We start from the raw sequence: 15,447 nt of genomic DNA, 5'->3' as shown, positions 1-15,447 counted from the left end.
AAAACCTCTTAAGGCAAAACCCATCACAGCTTTCAAATACAAAACAAAACTTAACATTTATATTACCTATACAGATATTTTCTGTCTACAGATATTTTCATGGGAAGAACTTCAAGCTTCATGTCTACTAAAATAACAATGGAAAAGAACAAAGCAAAAATCCTCTCTAAAATCTTTTCCCTCCATTGACAGCATTTTTGTTATGACAATTTATCTTCAGAACCTTCCTCCAGCAAAAAGCGTGGCTGTTTTTATTGTCATTTAATGTTCATTTCACTTTCTGAAGATTATGTTCTCATTCATGCCCACTCACAATGAAATACATAAAATGTTCCAATTTTCATACCTGTTTCCCCCAAGAGAGTCTTGAAGTAGCCTTGTAAGCTTTGAATCTCTGTATGGTACATGAGTTGCCTTCTTACTTTTATCTCCCAATGCACTTATTACATTGCCAAGTGCCAGCTATAAAACACCAAGTCACGTAACAACACACAAGTCAGAATCAGTTCCTGTACAGTTTTATTTTAAAAACAGCTATAAACTGGAGTCAGCATATTGTAAGAAAATTAATATACTCAAGAAAGTTAGCATAAACATATTTCTGAAGATTTTTGCATTTTACATTTAGAAACTTTTGTGTTATCAACAGTGCATCAGATGACTTACAGTCTGGTACCTGCAAGTGCTAAAGTGCTTAGCACAATTCATATGCACTGGCTCTTAGTATCTCAGTCACAAACTAAAGCTGGTACTACTTCATCTAACAAACGTTTGCTTTCGATGATTATTAAAGTTGATCTCTACTTCTAGCAGTAGCTATAAATTATTTTAAATTAATTTTATCAATCTGCTTTATGCTGCATTTAGAATAAAATATGGGGCATTTATATAAAGAAAAAAACCTTAGAATTTGCTGCCTCTACAGATATGTAAAAGATAAGTAAAGATAAGTAAAAAATGTCTGATTATGATTTGAGCACTTAACACTTGAAATTAAAGTCTTGTAGTCAATGGATATCCTGTTTCATTGCTTAAAGGGTCTAATTCATGTTTATAAACAATCTAACATGTGGCTGTGAAATTATTTTTAATGTGGAACTGCATGCACTTCAATCAAATAGAAGATTTTGCTTTAAGTGGCGCCCTGTACTGCAAGTTCTCGCTCTGGAAATGGTGCAGCTGCCACCAGCAGATGGAGAATGGCACACACCCCATGCTGTGCCTGCTTGCTTTGAAGGATTTAAACAATTTCAGTCTGTTTCACAAAACTAAGGGCTGGGCTTCACTATAAATGAAAGTTTTGTGATCTTGTATTAGTTATATCACACTGATTCTCACCTTCATGCACTTTATATGCTCTTTGTTAAGGACACAGCTGTGTCATCTAGACCCCCCCAAATCCTGCTGGCTTTGTGCTTATGTCAATGATGAAATTGAACTGAATACTCTTTCTCTTCCATATAATATAAACAGAAGAACTACAGAAAATAACCAATGTCATGATGGCAAGAAAATTCTAATTGCAGAATACCTCATTGGTACTGCACAATAGCCCAGAAAAAAGAGATGTGTTTTCACAGATAGAACGTGCATCTTTGTGTCTTCAAAAGAATTGCACAGAGCCTTGACATAGTCATGTAGCACAAAACAAAAACATGAAACTACAATCTCCACTGGTAATCACCAGCTCTACTTTTCAGTGCAGTTTAGTGTTAAGTAAAACACTTAATACAGTTAATTAAAAAACTATATAGCAAACCAGTATACAGACAAAAAAAAAACCCCATTAAAGCTATAAATTTTATTTTTAAGTGTTTTGCCTGGGGTTGTTTTACACTATATTGTATAGTTGTATAGTCTTACTAGTCCACAGTTGATGGAAATGCCTTCTTTTGCCCTTTCTCCTGTAGCTCCTGTTCGCTTTAACCTTTCAGATCCCGCCAGATCAACAAAATGAAACTTGGCAGTAAGAGTTTCATATTCATTCATCTCAGAAGATTCAGATATTATCCTGTTATCAGTGGCATTATCCTGAAGCAAAGAAGAACCCACAAGGCTTGGTGAGATCTTTCACATTTACATCTGTAAAGTTCAATCAACAATTATTTACAAGACTACCCCTTTGCCATGACCATCTCCTTATTCATTCCCTTTTAACAACAACAGTATTTTGAAACATACTACCTCCATTTTAATCATATGTACTAACATATTCTTGAAGACGCAGCTCTAGATGCATGTGCGTACAAATTACTTTAAGTACAAGCTACCATTGCTTCTTGATGAAGAAATGGGGGGATACATATATAAAACATACAAGTCACCAGCAAGGCAAGCAACAAATTTGTATCTCTCCTAGAATGCAAGCCAATTGTCAAAGAAAACTGATTTAAAAAAATAAAACCTTAATTACATAATTACACCACAAAATTACCAGAACCACTTAGTTCATAAGCCTGCCAAATAACTGAAAGATATTTTGATTTTATACCTCTCTAAACCCCATTACCAGCCTCCCTCTGGGATGATTCTTCAACTTACTGTAGGAATTATTGTTGGAAGCCATTTCTCCTAGCAGTCAGTATTCCACTAGCACTTCTGACTTAACCAGAAAATAAGGGCAGCAGAGGGAACATAGTAAAAAGAAGAGGTTCCTTTCTCCCTTCCACCTTCCTCCCCCAGGTAATGACTGGCACTCCATGCAAGCCTCCATCAGTATGGAGAGTCTGCCCAGGAACACACTGCCCTGGGGGAGGTACCACAGCCTCAGCCTCTTTCCACTTCACATCCCAAAGCACAGCAGCAAAATTATCCTTTTTCATTAGACAATCCCAAACTTTTTTCTGCTGATTAATTTAGTTCTACCATTTACTGTAGAGTTTTATTTTACTCTGAGTGTAGTTAGATTTATTTTCAGGAAAGCAATGCAATGAGAAAAATCTTTAGAACACTCACTTCTTGACCTTACTGGTAAGATACCCATTGCAGGGCAATTTCTACTAAATTGGCATGGTGTCATACAATAAGCATATATCAAGTGTATACTGTATTTGTAACAGATTTTCACCACTCAAACTACAAGCTTTATTAGGAATTTCTATCACATTAAGCACAGAAAACCCAGAAAAACCTTTTTTAAAAAAAACCCTAAAACTAATCAAAAAGCCAAACAGACCCTCAGGTATTCTGTGGCGACCTTTATGCCCTTGGCCAGCTAACCTACAGCTCCCTTCACTACTGCAAGGCGTAGTGCAGGTCTCAGCAGACCAAACCATTCTCATGGTAGTTAAATACTTCATGCTTCTGAAGTGACATCCTTTTGTAGCAGTAACAGAAGAGAACGGGAACTGTGCCACTTCCACAGGAATCATTATTTCTGTTATTTTGATGTTCACACTCTAGGGACCACACTCTCATTCTGTCCCTCAAAGTCATGATTAATGCATCCTTTCACTCTCCTTCATTTACGAAGTGAAATGTACATCCAGAAACTCCCGAGAAGCATGGATGGTGCGAACAGAGCCTGAGGAGCATGTCTGTGCACTGCAGCCCTGGCTGCCTGCCAGCCCTGGGCACGGGTGACCGCGCACAGAGGGGACACGGCCAAGGCTGTCATCCGAGAAGGAGAAACTGCGTTGCCCTAGTAACAAAGGTCTCCCAAAACTGTTGTCTACAGAAACTCGAGCTACATCTCCCCTGGCCAACCAATAATAGCCTGTATTAATTTAGATTCCAGGAGTGTTCAGAGGACAACGTCAGGTCTATCCCTTTACTCTCCTAAACACTACAGGGAAAGAAGAGGGTGCTGTCTTTACAAATTAAGGATTTAGAAATGCCCAGCTCCAAACAGTCAAACTGTCTTGTGCATATCTCCCAAGAAAAGCAGAAACAAAGTTTGACATAAAGCAGAAGATGGCCATCTCTTCCTTTAACACAAGCCAGGCAACAGTCCCCCAGGCAGCTGAACCGGTGGGGAAAGCTGCAAGTGCACCAGCACAGGGGGACTGCTGTGCCAGCAGCCTGCGGGAAACAGGCTCCCAGATGACTTCTCACTCTCCAGTAGATAGTTTTCAACAAAAACCTCCCAGCAGTGTCACCACGCAGTGACCCAGGTACCCTCCATGGGCTTGGAGTGTGATGCCAGTCCCTCCCAAGCAAAGACAGCTGACTACACCACCAAATCCACAGTTTCAGCATGGAAAGCAGGAAGAAGTGTTTTTAGCAGGTGTATAAAGCAGGTCTACATATCACAAGGGACCAGGAAAGAACACTCATTCTGCCTGCAAATGATTGTCTGCAGTATTTTAAAAAAAAAGCAACCCCCAAAAAGCACTGCAAATCCAATTCACTGTTCCACATACTTAAAAATGTGGTATCTGTAGGTAGAATGCTAGCCAGATACTATTTAATATTTAAAAATTATATGCAAAAGACCTTTAGAATATTCAAGTTCCCTTGGAAGGTACTGTAGTTTTCAGTAATGCGGCTTTATTCAGAACTCTCCCTGGTACAAGATACACCAACAGCAACTAACAAATGAACAGTCACATGCAAAATATTCTACATAACAGTTCTATGTTCATTCATAGTTTGAATTTCAGGTTTAGTGTATAGACTTAAAATATCTGCACACTGAATATATAGCTATTTAAAATAAACACATGAAGCTTCAGAATTTAATGCTTTTCTACTTGCACCTTACTGGATATCAACAATTAATCTGAAATATCCAAGCTGACTGCAAGTTTAAACCCACTAACTACTAAGACACTTAAATGTGCTTTCCCAATTAAAGACAAATTATATTTTAACTTTCTCACTTGTGTATGTCGCAACAAAATACTGAAGAAGACGCTAGAGGAGAATAGGCAGGTTCCTGTAAGAGTCTGCAGTTTATGGTTGCCTCTGGCTAGAGGATGGTTACGTATGCACAGATTAGATCAAATTATTATAATGCTTAGCAAATTCACCAAGCATTATGATGACTACAGCATCCTTACTAAGTGTAGTTTAAATAGCAGTGGCTGCCAAAACGATGCCCATTTTGAAAAATGGCTACTAAAGAAAAGTACATACAGCGTTAAATGCGGGACAGACTCTGGTTTGACACAGGTGTATAGTGAAGATCGCGTGTGACCGTGAGCTCTGAACGTTCATCTGCGTGCTGGCAGTGGTCCGAGACAAAGCTCCCAGCTTCAAGCACTGCATCATCTAGAAAAGAGACAAGAAGCACATTGCATCGCTTGCTGGTTAAAGCAAAAATGTTCCTGTGACACTCAACTGTTTTGGATTTATGACTAAAATTTCTCTCTTTGTTATGAATTCAGTTCCTACATGCCAAAAAAAAAGCACAAAGATTCTTAAATAAGCAAACTAAAAGTATTTTTTGTGATTTCTGCAAGAAAAATCTTAAATCTTTGTACGCCTCTCTTTACTTACTCTAGTAGTAACATAGCTATCTTCACTCACCTGTGGCAAAAAAATGTATGATTTTGTACTTTTTGTACAAAAAAAAACCCAGTACAGTAACATTCGTATTCAGATTTGCAACACACATGAACAGCAATTTATTCCACATCAGCCATAATGCCAAGCTTTTTTCTCAAAGGAAAATAATATATATAATAGCTGGGAGATCAGATTTACATACATGCCAAAATTCTCTCTCCCAGCAGAACTACATTATGAACAAAAGCCTGCTCCTAGCTTTAAATGAAAGCAGCATGCACTTAGTATCAAATATTTATCAGATTTAAGGCTACAGAAATCGAGAAAATAAAATTTTAGCTAGGTTTTACACTTAAATTGCCCAGGAGACAGATACTAGCAAGCATGACCTCTATTTTTAACTGCTCATCAAAGCATACAGACATTTTTAGAATGTACTTGGCATGTTACAGAGTAATTTATTTTTAATTATCACCTCAGATTCTCCATTCACAGTTCGGGTTGTAACGCCCACTGTATAAATTCCTCCTGCTGAATCTTCATGTATTTTAATATTTGATTTTTTATTCTTTGCATCAATATCACGTGTGGTATCAAACAGATCAAGAATTTCTTCATTGTAAAGCTGAGGAGAAGAAAAAGACAAAATACCTATCACTTTCAGAAGGAATTCCTCCGATGACTAACAAATCTCTGCATGGCACATACCAAAAGTTGTAAAAATCCATATGTCTCAGATCCCAAAAAAGGATGGTGTGAAACATGCAAACTTCCAAGGACAATAGATGACAGAGCAGCTGCAAATCAAGGGACCTGAACAACTTCCTATTATGCCACCCAAAGATGCGGTAACTTCCTCCACATCTCCAGATCTGAGAGAAAATTCTTTGGTGGGACCAGGGAAGAGGAGGAATTTGGTGCCAGCAGAACAAGAGCAGCAGTGGTTTCTGTGGCAGGTACCTGCTGTCTTCAGATTTGACCTTGGGCTTTTCTTTTGTGGATTTAGTTAGCTGCACCCTTCTCCAAACACTTCCAACTCACTCCACTTGCTCTCCCTGCCACTACACCTTTCCTCATCTCCTCTCTCACACCTTCATAATTCTATGTCTCTCATTTAGATAAACTCTTCCTGTCCTGGAAGGAATTTGACATATAATAATAGCTTTTGTGCAAGCTGCCTCTTAAAGATACCAAGCAGCAGCCCAAAAATACTATGGCATGACTTCTTGAGCAGGGCTTTTGTATTCCATAAGAATGTTCTGAGTTTTATGAAAAGTGTTTAGATCCAACTGAAGAAACCAGGGGGAAAAAAAACCAGGCAACCCACCCAGAAAAAACACTATCCCACTGGAAATCTCATGGCTCTAGTCTCTGCCTGTGTACATTGGAACATGTCAAGTGTCTTTAATTTAGTAAAGCTCAGTCCAGACTAATTCAATTCCTGATCAAAATCCCTAGGTAACAGTCAATGAACCACCACAACAGATATGTATTCACACAAGGTACTTTCTCATAACACTGAAAGTAAGTGACTTTCTCCTCTCAAAAGCAAAAAATCATCCCTGAGAACAAAAAACTCAGCATTTGTGAATGTGATGCTTTTAATCCTTTACATATTAAAAAGGAGTTATATTTAATGATTAGGCATAAATATTCTAAGTAGGAATCTTCTTACTAATGTTTTACCTTGATAAGGTCAAACAACTGATGCCACAATTTAGAGCAGATCCTGATAAAGCACCTGCAATTGGATGGGACTGCGTATGCCTATCTTTTGAAAAAGCAGGAAAGCCAGGAGTTAAGGGAGGCAGACTGCAGCAAACTAAAGAAAGGCAAGAAAGTAGCAAACAGAAGTCACTGTTCCCAACGGTTATCCGGCTGTAAGACTCCAAAGTTACTCCAAAAACACAATCTTGCTTCAACTTGTCCAATGACTAAATTATTGCAATGCAATCCAGCTCTAATGGTAGATAGGATGGGAGGATGAGGATACTTTTTGATACAAGAATAGTGTGTAATATATAACTAATCAGAAAAAGCTCCTTCTGGGAAAGGCTCAGTAAAAGAAAAAAAAAAAATCTACCAACTAAAATGACATTTTATTAAGGGAGTAATTATTATATACATCATTTAACCTTTCTTTAAATTAGATAAACACGACAGGTTTCAGTATGTATAGTTCAGCTGAAATACACCGTAATGGCTGCAATTCCTCATACCATTCTCACTGTAACATTTAATCACTGCCCCACATGTTGGGACTCAGTCACATTTGTAATGTTATGTCAAAAACCACAATAAATTGAAAAAACCACACTGGTTACTGCTCCTTATGCTACTCATGTTGCAGCTGCCTAAGCAAAGCTGCAGCTCCCTGGTGTACAAACAGGAGCAGAGCATTCCCACAGCACGTGCTCAAGCCAACTCTCTCTAGGCAAATATTAGCCAGAGCAACAAAAAGTTCTGCATAAGGTTAACAGTGACAAACCTAGACCAATACAAAACTAATGCCAGCTTGTTAATCTTTAAAACAGTTATAGGAACCGATAACTTCAGCAGTAATAAAACCAACAGCTCTTCTCATGGGTAATATAAGAGTGGGGGGTTTCCACCCCCAAAGTAGATAAGATTGTACATACTGAAGTAAGCAAAACAAATTTACACCTGCTTTCCTAAAATTGATTCTTCGTCTCCGTGTGCCTAAAGTATCAGATTTTGCAGGTTGGTAGTAAATGTAAATATGTTACTGCCAAATCAATCAATTTAAAAAGCAGTTCCACAGTCAGGAGACAGTATAAAACCTGCAAGGCTTAAAGCAACAGCTGCTGCAGGTCGGGAAGATCACAGATATTATGGCCCCTTTACCAGTAACTGCGTCTACAAGAAAACACAAGGGAAGCAGTTTTGCCACAGTATTGACCAGGGTTTTTTCCTCTGGGTCTAAGAAAGAAGGGAACAGTGACACTGAAGACCAATCATAAACCAATGGGGATTGCAGAAAGAAGTATTTTCATGCTAGGTTTCTTCCTTGGTGAAAGAAAGCCTCCTGAACAGATTTTGAAAGCTAAAGACTATGGCAAAGTCACAAAAGCAGGCAAAGCATGGTCACTATTCAAAACCACAAAGTACAGTCACATTTTTTATTTTACAGTTTCTTCTTTTAAGGTTTTGTCAAGAATTGCAAACAGGCAAGAGAAACAGGCCCTACAGACAATGCATGCTGCAGAAAGGGATAAATTATGTACGTAACTACTTCTATACTTCAAAATAGCACTATGAAGGGAAGTACTAAAATAATTGGAGTAAGATAAAAAGACTTTTTCATAAATTGAACAGCTGAAGCAAACTCCATAAATTTTCCTTTCAAAAACTTGAAGATTAATTCAAAACATCTTGTGAGGAAAATAAATTTAAAAGAAGCAACCAGAAAAAATATTTAACTGGTTTTCTAAAAAAAAAAAAAAACCAAAAAAAACACAACTAAAAAAACCACATAAAGTTACAGCCACAAATGTGGATCATATTTACCTCTAAGAACTGTGCATTCACTTTAAAATCTGGAGGTGGAAGTCCTTGTTTAATAGCACCTTGTTTTTTTTCTTCAATACATCTGAAAAGGTGCTTAACAGCCCGTGATATAATGCCTTGTTCCTCTTCTGTTATGTTGACATCAAATCCAGTGCCCATGGTGTATGTTTTGCCAGCACCTGTCTAATTTGAAAAAGGAGTAGTCACTAGAACATGTTAATAGTACCAAATCATCATAGAAATACAGTTTGTGAACACTGCTGTTCACATCAATCTGCCATCTTTACAATATTAACACACACAACAACAGGTCACTTTGAAAATGGATAAACAGCAGAATTTGGACAAACTACTGTTTATCCAGGGATCCCATACCAGAAGGCAGAGACCAGTTCAATCTTTCATAACCATTTCTCTAGAAACTTTCCCTAACCAGCTTACATCAACCTTGAGCTATCACCTCTAGGTCAAAAGATGAGTTAATGTTTCCAACCAAGGCTGTTAATTAAAGCATATATTTTGGAGGTAAAAGCATCATTTGCAATTCTTTACTGAAGTAGATCAAATGACTCCCCTAATTAAGATGTCTGAATATCTCAGGTATTATATTCCCATTGTTCTCACTTTATACTGAAGAATACAAGCTGTATCTTCACTAGGAAGATAATTTAATTAAATGTGAAGTCCTATAGAAGACAAGGTAGTATAGTGTTTTCACTTAATTAATGGGTCAAGTTTAAGACAAAGATAGGATCACAAAGCTGAACATAATCTGCTAAACTGGATCTGCAAACTGCTTTGTTTCACTGGGAATAGACTTCACCTGGCTAATTTGAGATGCAACACTTAACAGTGGTGAAATTCAGCATCCTAGGCCAAATTTGATGCAATCAATTCCTAGAGGAATATTCAGAAGACAGTAACACCTACTCTACACTGTGCTCAGCTTCGAGTGTGCCCAGTGTACCAAGAGGGTGTGTTGTCTATGAAAAGTTCTGACTTTGGAATCTGATGTCTACATTTTGCCCACAAGCAAACAATGTGGCCTGAAGTTCCCCAGGATCTATTTTTAAAAACCTCGTAGTCCCAAAAGCATCTAAAAATGCAGTGGGTTGAAAAGTTGCTCAGAAAAGAATCTCAGTACAACCCATCTCTGTATTTCAAGTGATTAAGTCAGTAATTTGTATTGCTGCTTTGAGGTGAATTCAGGAATTACAGACTGATGCTATTTTCAGCATTACTATTAAATTCAGATCTACTACCTATATATATTCTGTATTTCAACTGCCAGTCTACACAGAATCTATACAAACTCAACACTGTCCTACAGGTAACTCACTGAAAATAAACCCAAGATGCTAAAAACCAGATTCATGCATTCAGAAATTTAAGAGAAAAATCAGTTGCAAAAAACTGTTTATTCCAAAATAAATACTTTAAAATAAAATTGTAAGGCTTACCTGGCCATAAGCAAAGACAGTGGCATTATAGCCTTCAAAGCAACCTTCAATCAGCTTTTCTATACACTGTATATAGATCTCTTCTTGCTGCGAGTCAATGTTAAAGACATAATCAAAAGTGAAGGCCTTATCTTTTCCCAAGAACACTTGAGGTTCACCAGGTGTGACAGATGTACAAATATGGCATCCTTCAATCTTCTCTTTGGCTAACTGTGGTCTAATTCTGTTTTGGAAGAGATAAAAATAGCTATTAGAAATTCTCATCATCAAAAGAAGAGGAGCACGCGAACAATACGAATAAGGGATGTGAGAATTCCTTAGTGACTGAAAAGTCAGGATTTTTCACCAAGCCAGAAGGTTTTTGGTTGTTTGAGCCACAGTACTGACTGTATCAGAACCCCAGCCATAAAACTGCTCATGCAAATGACATTATCTTTTCTGAAGGTTCACTGACTTCAAGCTGATGACCTGCCTAGAACTCTGAATGTTTCTGTATATGTATTATGGATCACTAAAGAGTCACTTTTATACATTGTTTCAGATTTGCCAATCAAGCATTCTAGTCTTATCAAACTTCTGCATGTTTCATTGTAAAAACAGTCATTTTACATTTTTTTACTAGCAGGTTAAGTGTGAAAAAAAATACAGGATAGTTTAAATAGCAATTTGGGAGCAAGGACCCACCAAAGCCAGTTGGTTAGAGCCTGGTGCTAATGATGCCGAGACTGTGGGTTCAGTTCTTGTATGGGCCATTCACTCAAGAGTTGGACTTGAAGATCCTTATGGTTCCCTACTAACTCAGAATATTCTGTGATATCATCTTAAATGAAAGCCTCCTTGCTGTGACAGCAATGACAGCAAGGAAAAAGCTCACATTTCTTCTTTCCTTTTGTCAGAAAACCAACTTTGCATAGCCAGAACACTTCTGTGAAATGTTTGGTTTCAGTGAAGAAGTATACATTCAGACAACAGGAAAAGAACAATATTTAACAAGTTCTAAAAGTAAGAGTGTCTCATTCCTCATTATTTCTCCTCTAAGACAAATTTCAGCTTTTATTTCAGTTTGTTGTTTCTTACAAAATACTTTGTAGAATATAGCTTGGACTTCTTATATTCTATCATTTTATTAATTCCTCTGCATTCTTAACACTCTTGCAGCCTCATCAAAATTGAATTCATGTACTGGCTTCACAACTAATAATGACTACGGAAGTTTGTGATTCAACTGGTTTAATGATAACTATCAAGAAGAAAAGCTCTGGCCCACTTAACACATTGTTCCAGCTGTAACTAACTAATAATTTGTTTACAAAGCTACCTTTAAAAAATATATATTTCCAAGTTCACTAAGCAGCACCAAAAAAACCCCAAACCAAAATCCCAAAACAAACCCAAGCAAACAAAACCCACACCAAAACATGTGCAGTGTGCAGCTTAAAAGACATGACAAAGAAGGCTAATAAGTGATAAAACAGCAGCCGTACAGCTACATACAAACAAAATCATGGAATATTTTATCTAGATTCTCCATTTATATTAAAGTTCAGTATGGCTACTTTCAGTTACACGGTGTCAAAGATCTGTATGCACAGCGTATACTTAAAGGCACACATTCATCTCATATTCCATGCTTTAAGGGCTACATGTATACTAGGGCTCTATTCAGAGTAGCTGTGATGCCTTGAAGCAAATTCCCCAACATCTTCACTTATCACATGTTGGTTTGGATCACAGAGCAGTTTCAGTGTGCACAATTTACACCCCCTTCAGAGGAAACAAAGCCAAAATGCTCAACTCCAAACACCCAAAACTTGTTCCAAAATCTAATGGGAACATAAGGGCCCAAAGCTACCTGCTGATCTACTGTGACTGTGCCAACACCTGCTGATAGAGAGAGAGCTTGTCTCCAACAACTGAGGGGACTGCTGCAGACTAATTATGTACACTTCAGATGAAGTTAGAAATATCCTGCTTAAAAAAAATACAAAAAAAAAAATCTCACAGAGCATGATGTATTTACTTCTCATTGCAGATTCTCAATTTTTCATCCAGGGATGTGCACTGTTGTCAGGAGTATTTTTCAGATTTTTCAGTCTGAGGGTTTCATTATATCCCACTGTATGACACTAGAGATTAACCTTAATTTATCTGTAAGGTTTTCTGCACATTAATTCCAGTATGGAAAATTCATTAACGATCAGGAGGTACCACCCTTGTCAGTGTTCCCTCTAGTGTAAAGTGACAATTAAGTAAACGTTTGAAAAATATCATTAAAGATTATATGATATACAAAACAGGCAACATAAATATTCTACAACTAATATTTGCATTTAAGGACACAAAGTCTGTAATATAGGTCACATTTACTCTCTAATAACATCATAAGGGGTGTTTTTTCTTTAAATGAAATAAGAATGCTAAAAGTAATACAGGATTTACACAACTCCTTCAATAACAAGAGACTTGATCCACTTGTACCTGTGTTGACTAAACACAGAATCTGATAAATATGTACAGAAGCTTGTAATACATTTACTTCCTTCTAAATTAAGGAAATTTTGGTAATAAAATGGCTTTTATTTCTAGGTAGAGAAAGTCTTCAAAGAAAAATTAATCACATGCCTTTTCTAAAAGCATTCTACACAACAGGAAAGTTGAGCAAATAAAACACTGTAGCATGCTGTCTAAAACAATATTTAGAAAATGCCTACTCAGTAGGTTATTCTCCTGCCTTCTTTTACTGCTGTGAAGTCAGTCAGAGGGCAAGCTTCTTTTTCAGACTAAGCACTCCTATTCTTTCAGTAATCCAGTGCACACATTACAAAGGCCGTCAATTGTCCTTACAAGAATGAACTCTAAGGGCTAGTAAAGCTCCAGAGGTATGTCTCATTGTCTTCCAGCACAAAAAAGCCTAGGAAAGATCTTTTCTAGAAATCTAGATGGAAAACCCATTTTTGACATCAAGTAAGCTTTTGTGCATCCCAAAAACCCAACTTCCCCCCAGTTCTGAAAGGATTTTAGCATCAACCTGCAGGATGCAGTTGACAACTTTAAAAAGTTTTTCCTCATATGTTTTCATTCTATGCTTAAAAAAAAAAAAAAAAATCAATTTTCTACACTGATGAACTGATGCAATTATGACAGGTGCCAAATAAATTTCTCCTTTCTACTACTAAGTAAAGGTTGAGTGACCATGAGAAGGAACAGTATGCATAAACTATGAATGATTTGCATGATAATTATTACAGTGATGACAGGATTGTAAAGTGAGTAGTTTCGATGTCGCCCAGCAGAGACTTCCCATGAGAATCTGCCCAGCCAGGTCCTGCCTTGCAGCCAGGCAGCACCTCCCAGAGCTGTGCTGCACAACAGCAAGCCCGTACAGATCAGCCCAGCATAGCCAGCCCACAGCAAGACACCATGCCAGAGACCAGCTGAGCTGAAGGGTATCTGTGTCACTGCTAGCAGCTTGTTACCAGCTCAGTCACTTCCCCTGGGTTGTAACACAACGTTCAGAGATCCAGTAGTGGCGTCCTTCCTCCCTAACCTACCACTAAATCTGAAGGCAGTGCTAGGAGAAAAAGCAGCATTTCACCAGCACTTATGCAGCACAAAGGAAAAACAAAACAAGGCTCATCACAACATGGACGCTTCACGCCAAAGACAGACTCCCTTCTCATTCTGTCATTGGTCTCACACAATGTCCCACTCTGCTATGGAGTTGAGATGTTACAGAGACAGATCATGACTGCATCAGGTTTGAATGACATCTTCCCCCAAAAGAGATGTGCAGGCAAGAAACATTCATCACCCAACCCAAAGTCTCCTCAAGGGATACTTCATGCTCTGAACTCTATACAGCTTTCTTGGTAAGTTTATCACAAAGCTAACGTGATGTCCTCAATGAGTAAGCAAGAGATGCCTCCCCTTCAACCTGATTTCTGACCACTTAAACTGTGTGAGAGGATTACCAGAACCTCAAAATTCTCAGTCTTATTATTTACACTGTGTGATTTGGCGAATAAAAGTTCTCATGCAAGCCAGATTCTGCTCCAGCACTGCCTCTAGGAACATTTCATCCTCCTCCATCCCACACATGAATTGGAAAAGTGATTTTTTCCTTTCTGCTTACAGCCAAACATTTTCCACTCTCACATCTTAATGTGGTCACTTCTGTCAGCAAAGCAGGCAACGCCCACACTTTAGAAATGTCAAAGAGTTCATTCTGGTCATCTCTCCTTGCCCAGCCTGCAGTCTGGCAGTCTGCCATTGAGATTTTTCTGCAGGACCTATTTGACTTCACCCATTTTGTCTTCTCCATGGCCCCACCTCACCTGTTTTTCAGGCTACTGTCTTAATTGCAGACAATCAGGTGTTTTCTACCTATTTCCAATCACATCTCCTCAGATGTGGCAACTTCCCAAAAAGCATTTTGCTTTACATCCTTCTCTCTCCTCCTCTCCAAAGCATTAACACATCTGATTGTTGTTTACAGCACCTCCAGGCCACACACATGAAACTTAATCCCCCAAATCTCTAGTGCCTCAGCACACTGGGACAAATTGTCAAATTAGGGAGTGCTAAACCAGCCAGCGGTTGCACAGTAATGCACTGTATTGTATTAGAACTAATCCCTCAGTAGAACAGGGGCACAATGTGTCTACTAAAAGTACTGTCAGCTAGAACAGGCTCAGATAATACAGTTCAGGGAGTACAGTCATCATCAGGTCAATACTTTGGGTTATGCAAGACATCAGACATTACAGAATTGATTCCTGTTTAAACTAGATAATATCATAATATCTCTTTGAAAAGCACCCTGAGTTTACTTCTAGGGATGAAAAATTGTCCACTGATCTAAATATATATTATTTATATAAATAACCACATGGATGTATAAGGATATATATATACACACACATCCCTTTTCAGCTACTGAACAGTTTTACCTCTGTGCCTGTTTATTCAAGAACCTCTCCATTATTTAATTTTACCCCCGTAATCTCCAACC

The 15,447-nt window shown here is 38.0% G+C and overlaps 1 protein-coding gene across 9 annotated transcripts in view; it reads right to left on the bottom strand.

Moving 5' to 3' along the window:
• Positions 1–15,447, bottom strand: part of KIF21A (kinesin family member 21A) — an 88,203-nt gene that overhangs the window by 48,685 nt on the left and 24,071 nt on the right. For all 9 annotated transcript variants that reach the window (XM_019283581.2, XM_010395602.3, XM_019283584.2 and 6 more), the window contains exons 2-7: positions 10,437–10,659; positions 8,977–9,159; positions 5,924–6,073; positions 5,077–5,211; positions 1,864–2,031; positions 347–462 (exon numbers count right to left, since the gene is read on the bottom strand). In XM_019283581.2, the coding sequence (XP_019139126.1) occupies positions 347–462; positions 1,864–2,031; positions 5,077–5,211; positions 5,924–6,073; positions 8,977–9,159; positions 10,437–10,659 (975 nt within the window). The remainder of the gene's footprint in view (positions 1–346; positions 463–1,863; positions 2,032–5,076; positions 5,212–5,923; positions 6,074–8,976; positions 9,160–10,436; positions 10,660–15,447) is intronic.

Source organism: Corvus cornix, chromosome 1A (assembly GCF_000738735.6).
Source record: "Corvus cornix cornix isolate S_Up_H32 chromosome 1A, ASM73873v5, whole genome shotgun sequence".
NCBI classification, from domain to species: Eukaryota; Metazoa; Chordata; class Aves; order Passeriformes; family Corvidae; genus Corvus; species Corvus cornix.
This window is presented reverse-complemented; position numbering and strand designations above follow the sequence as displayed.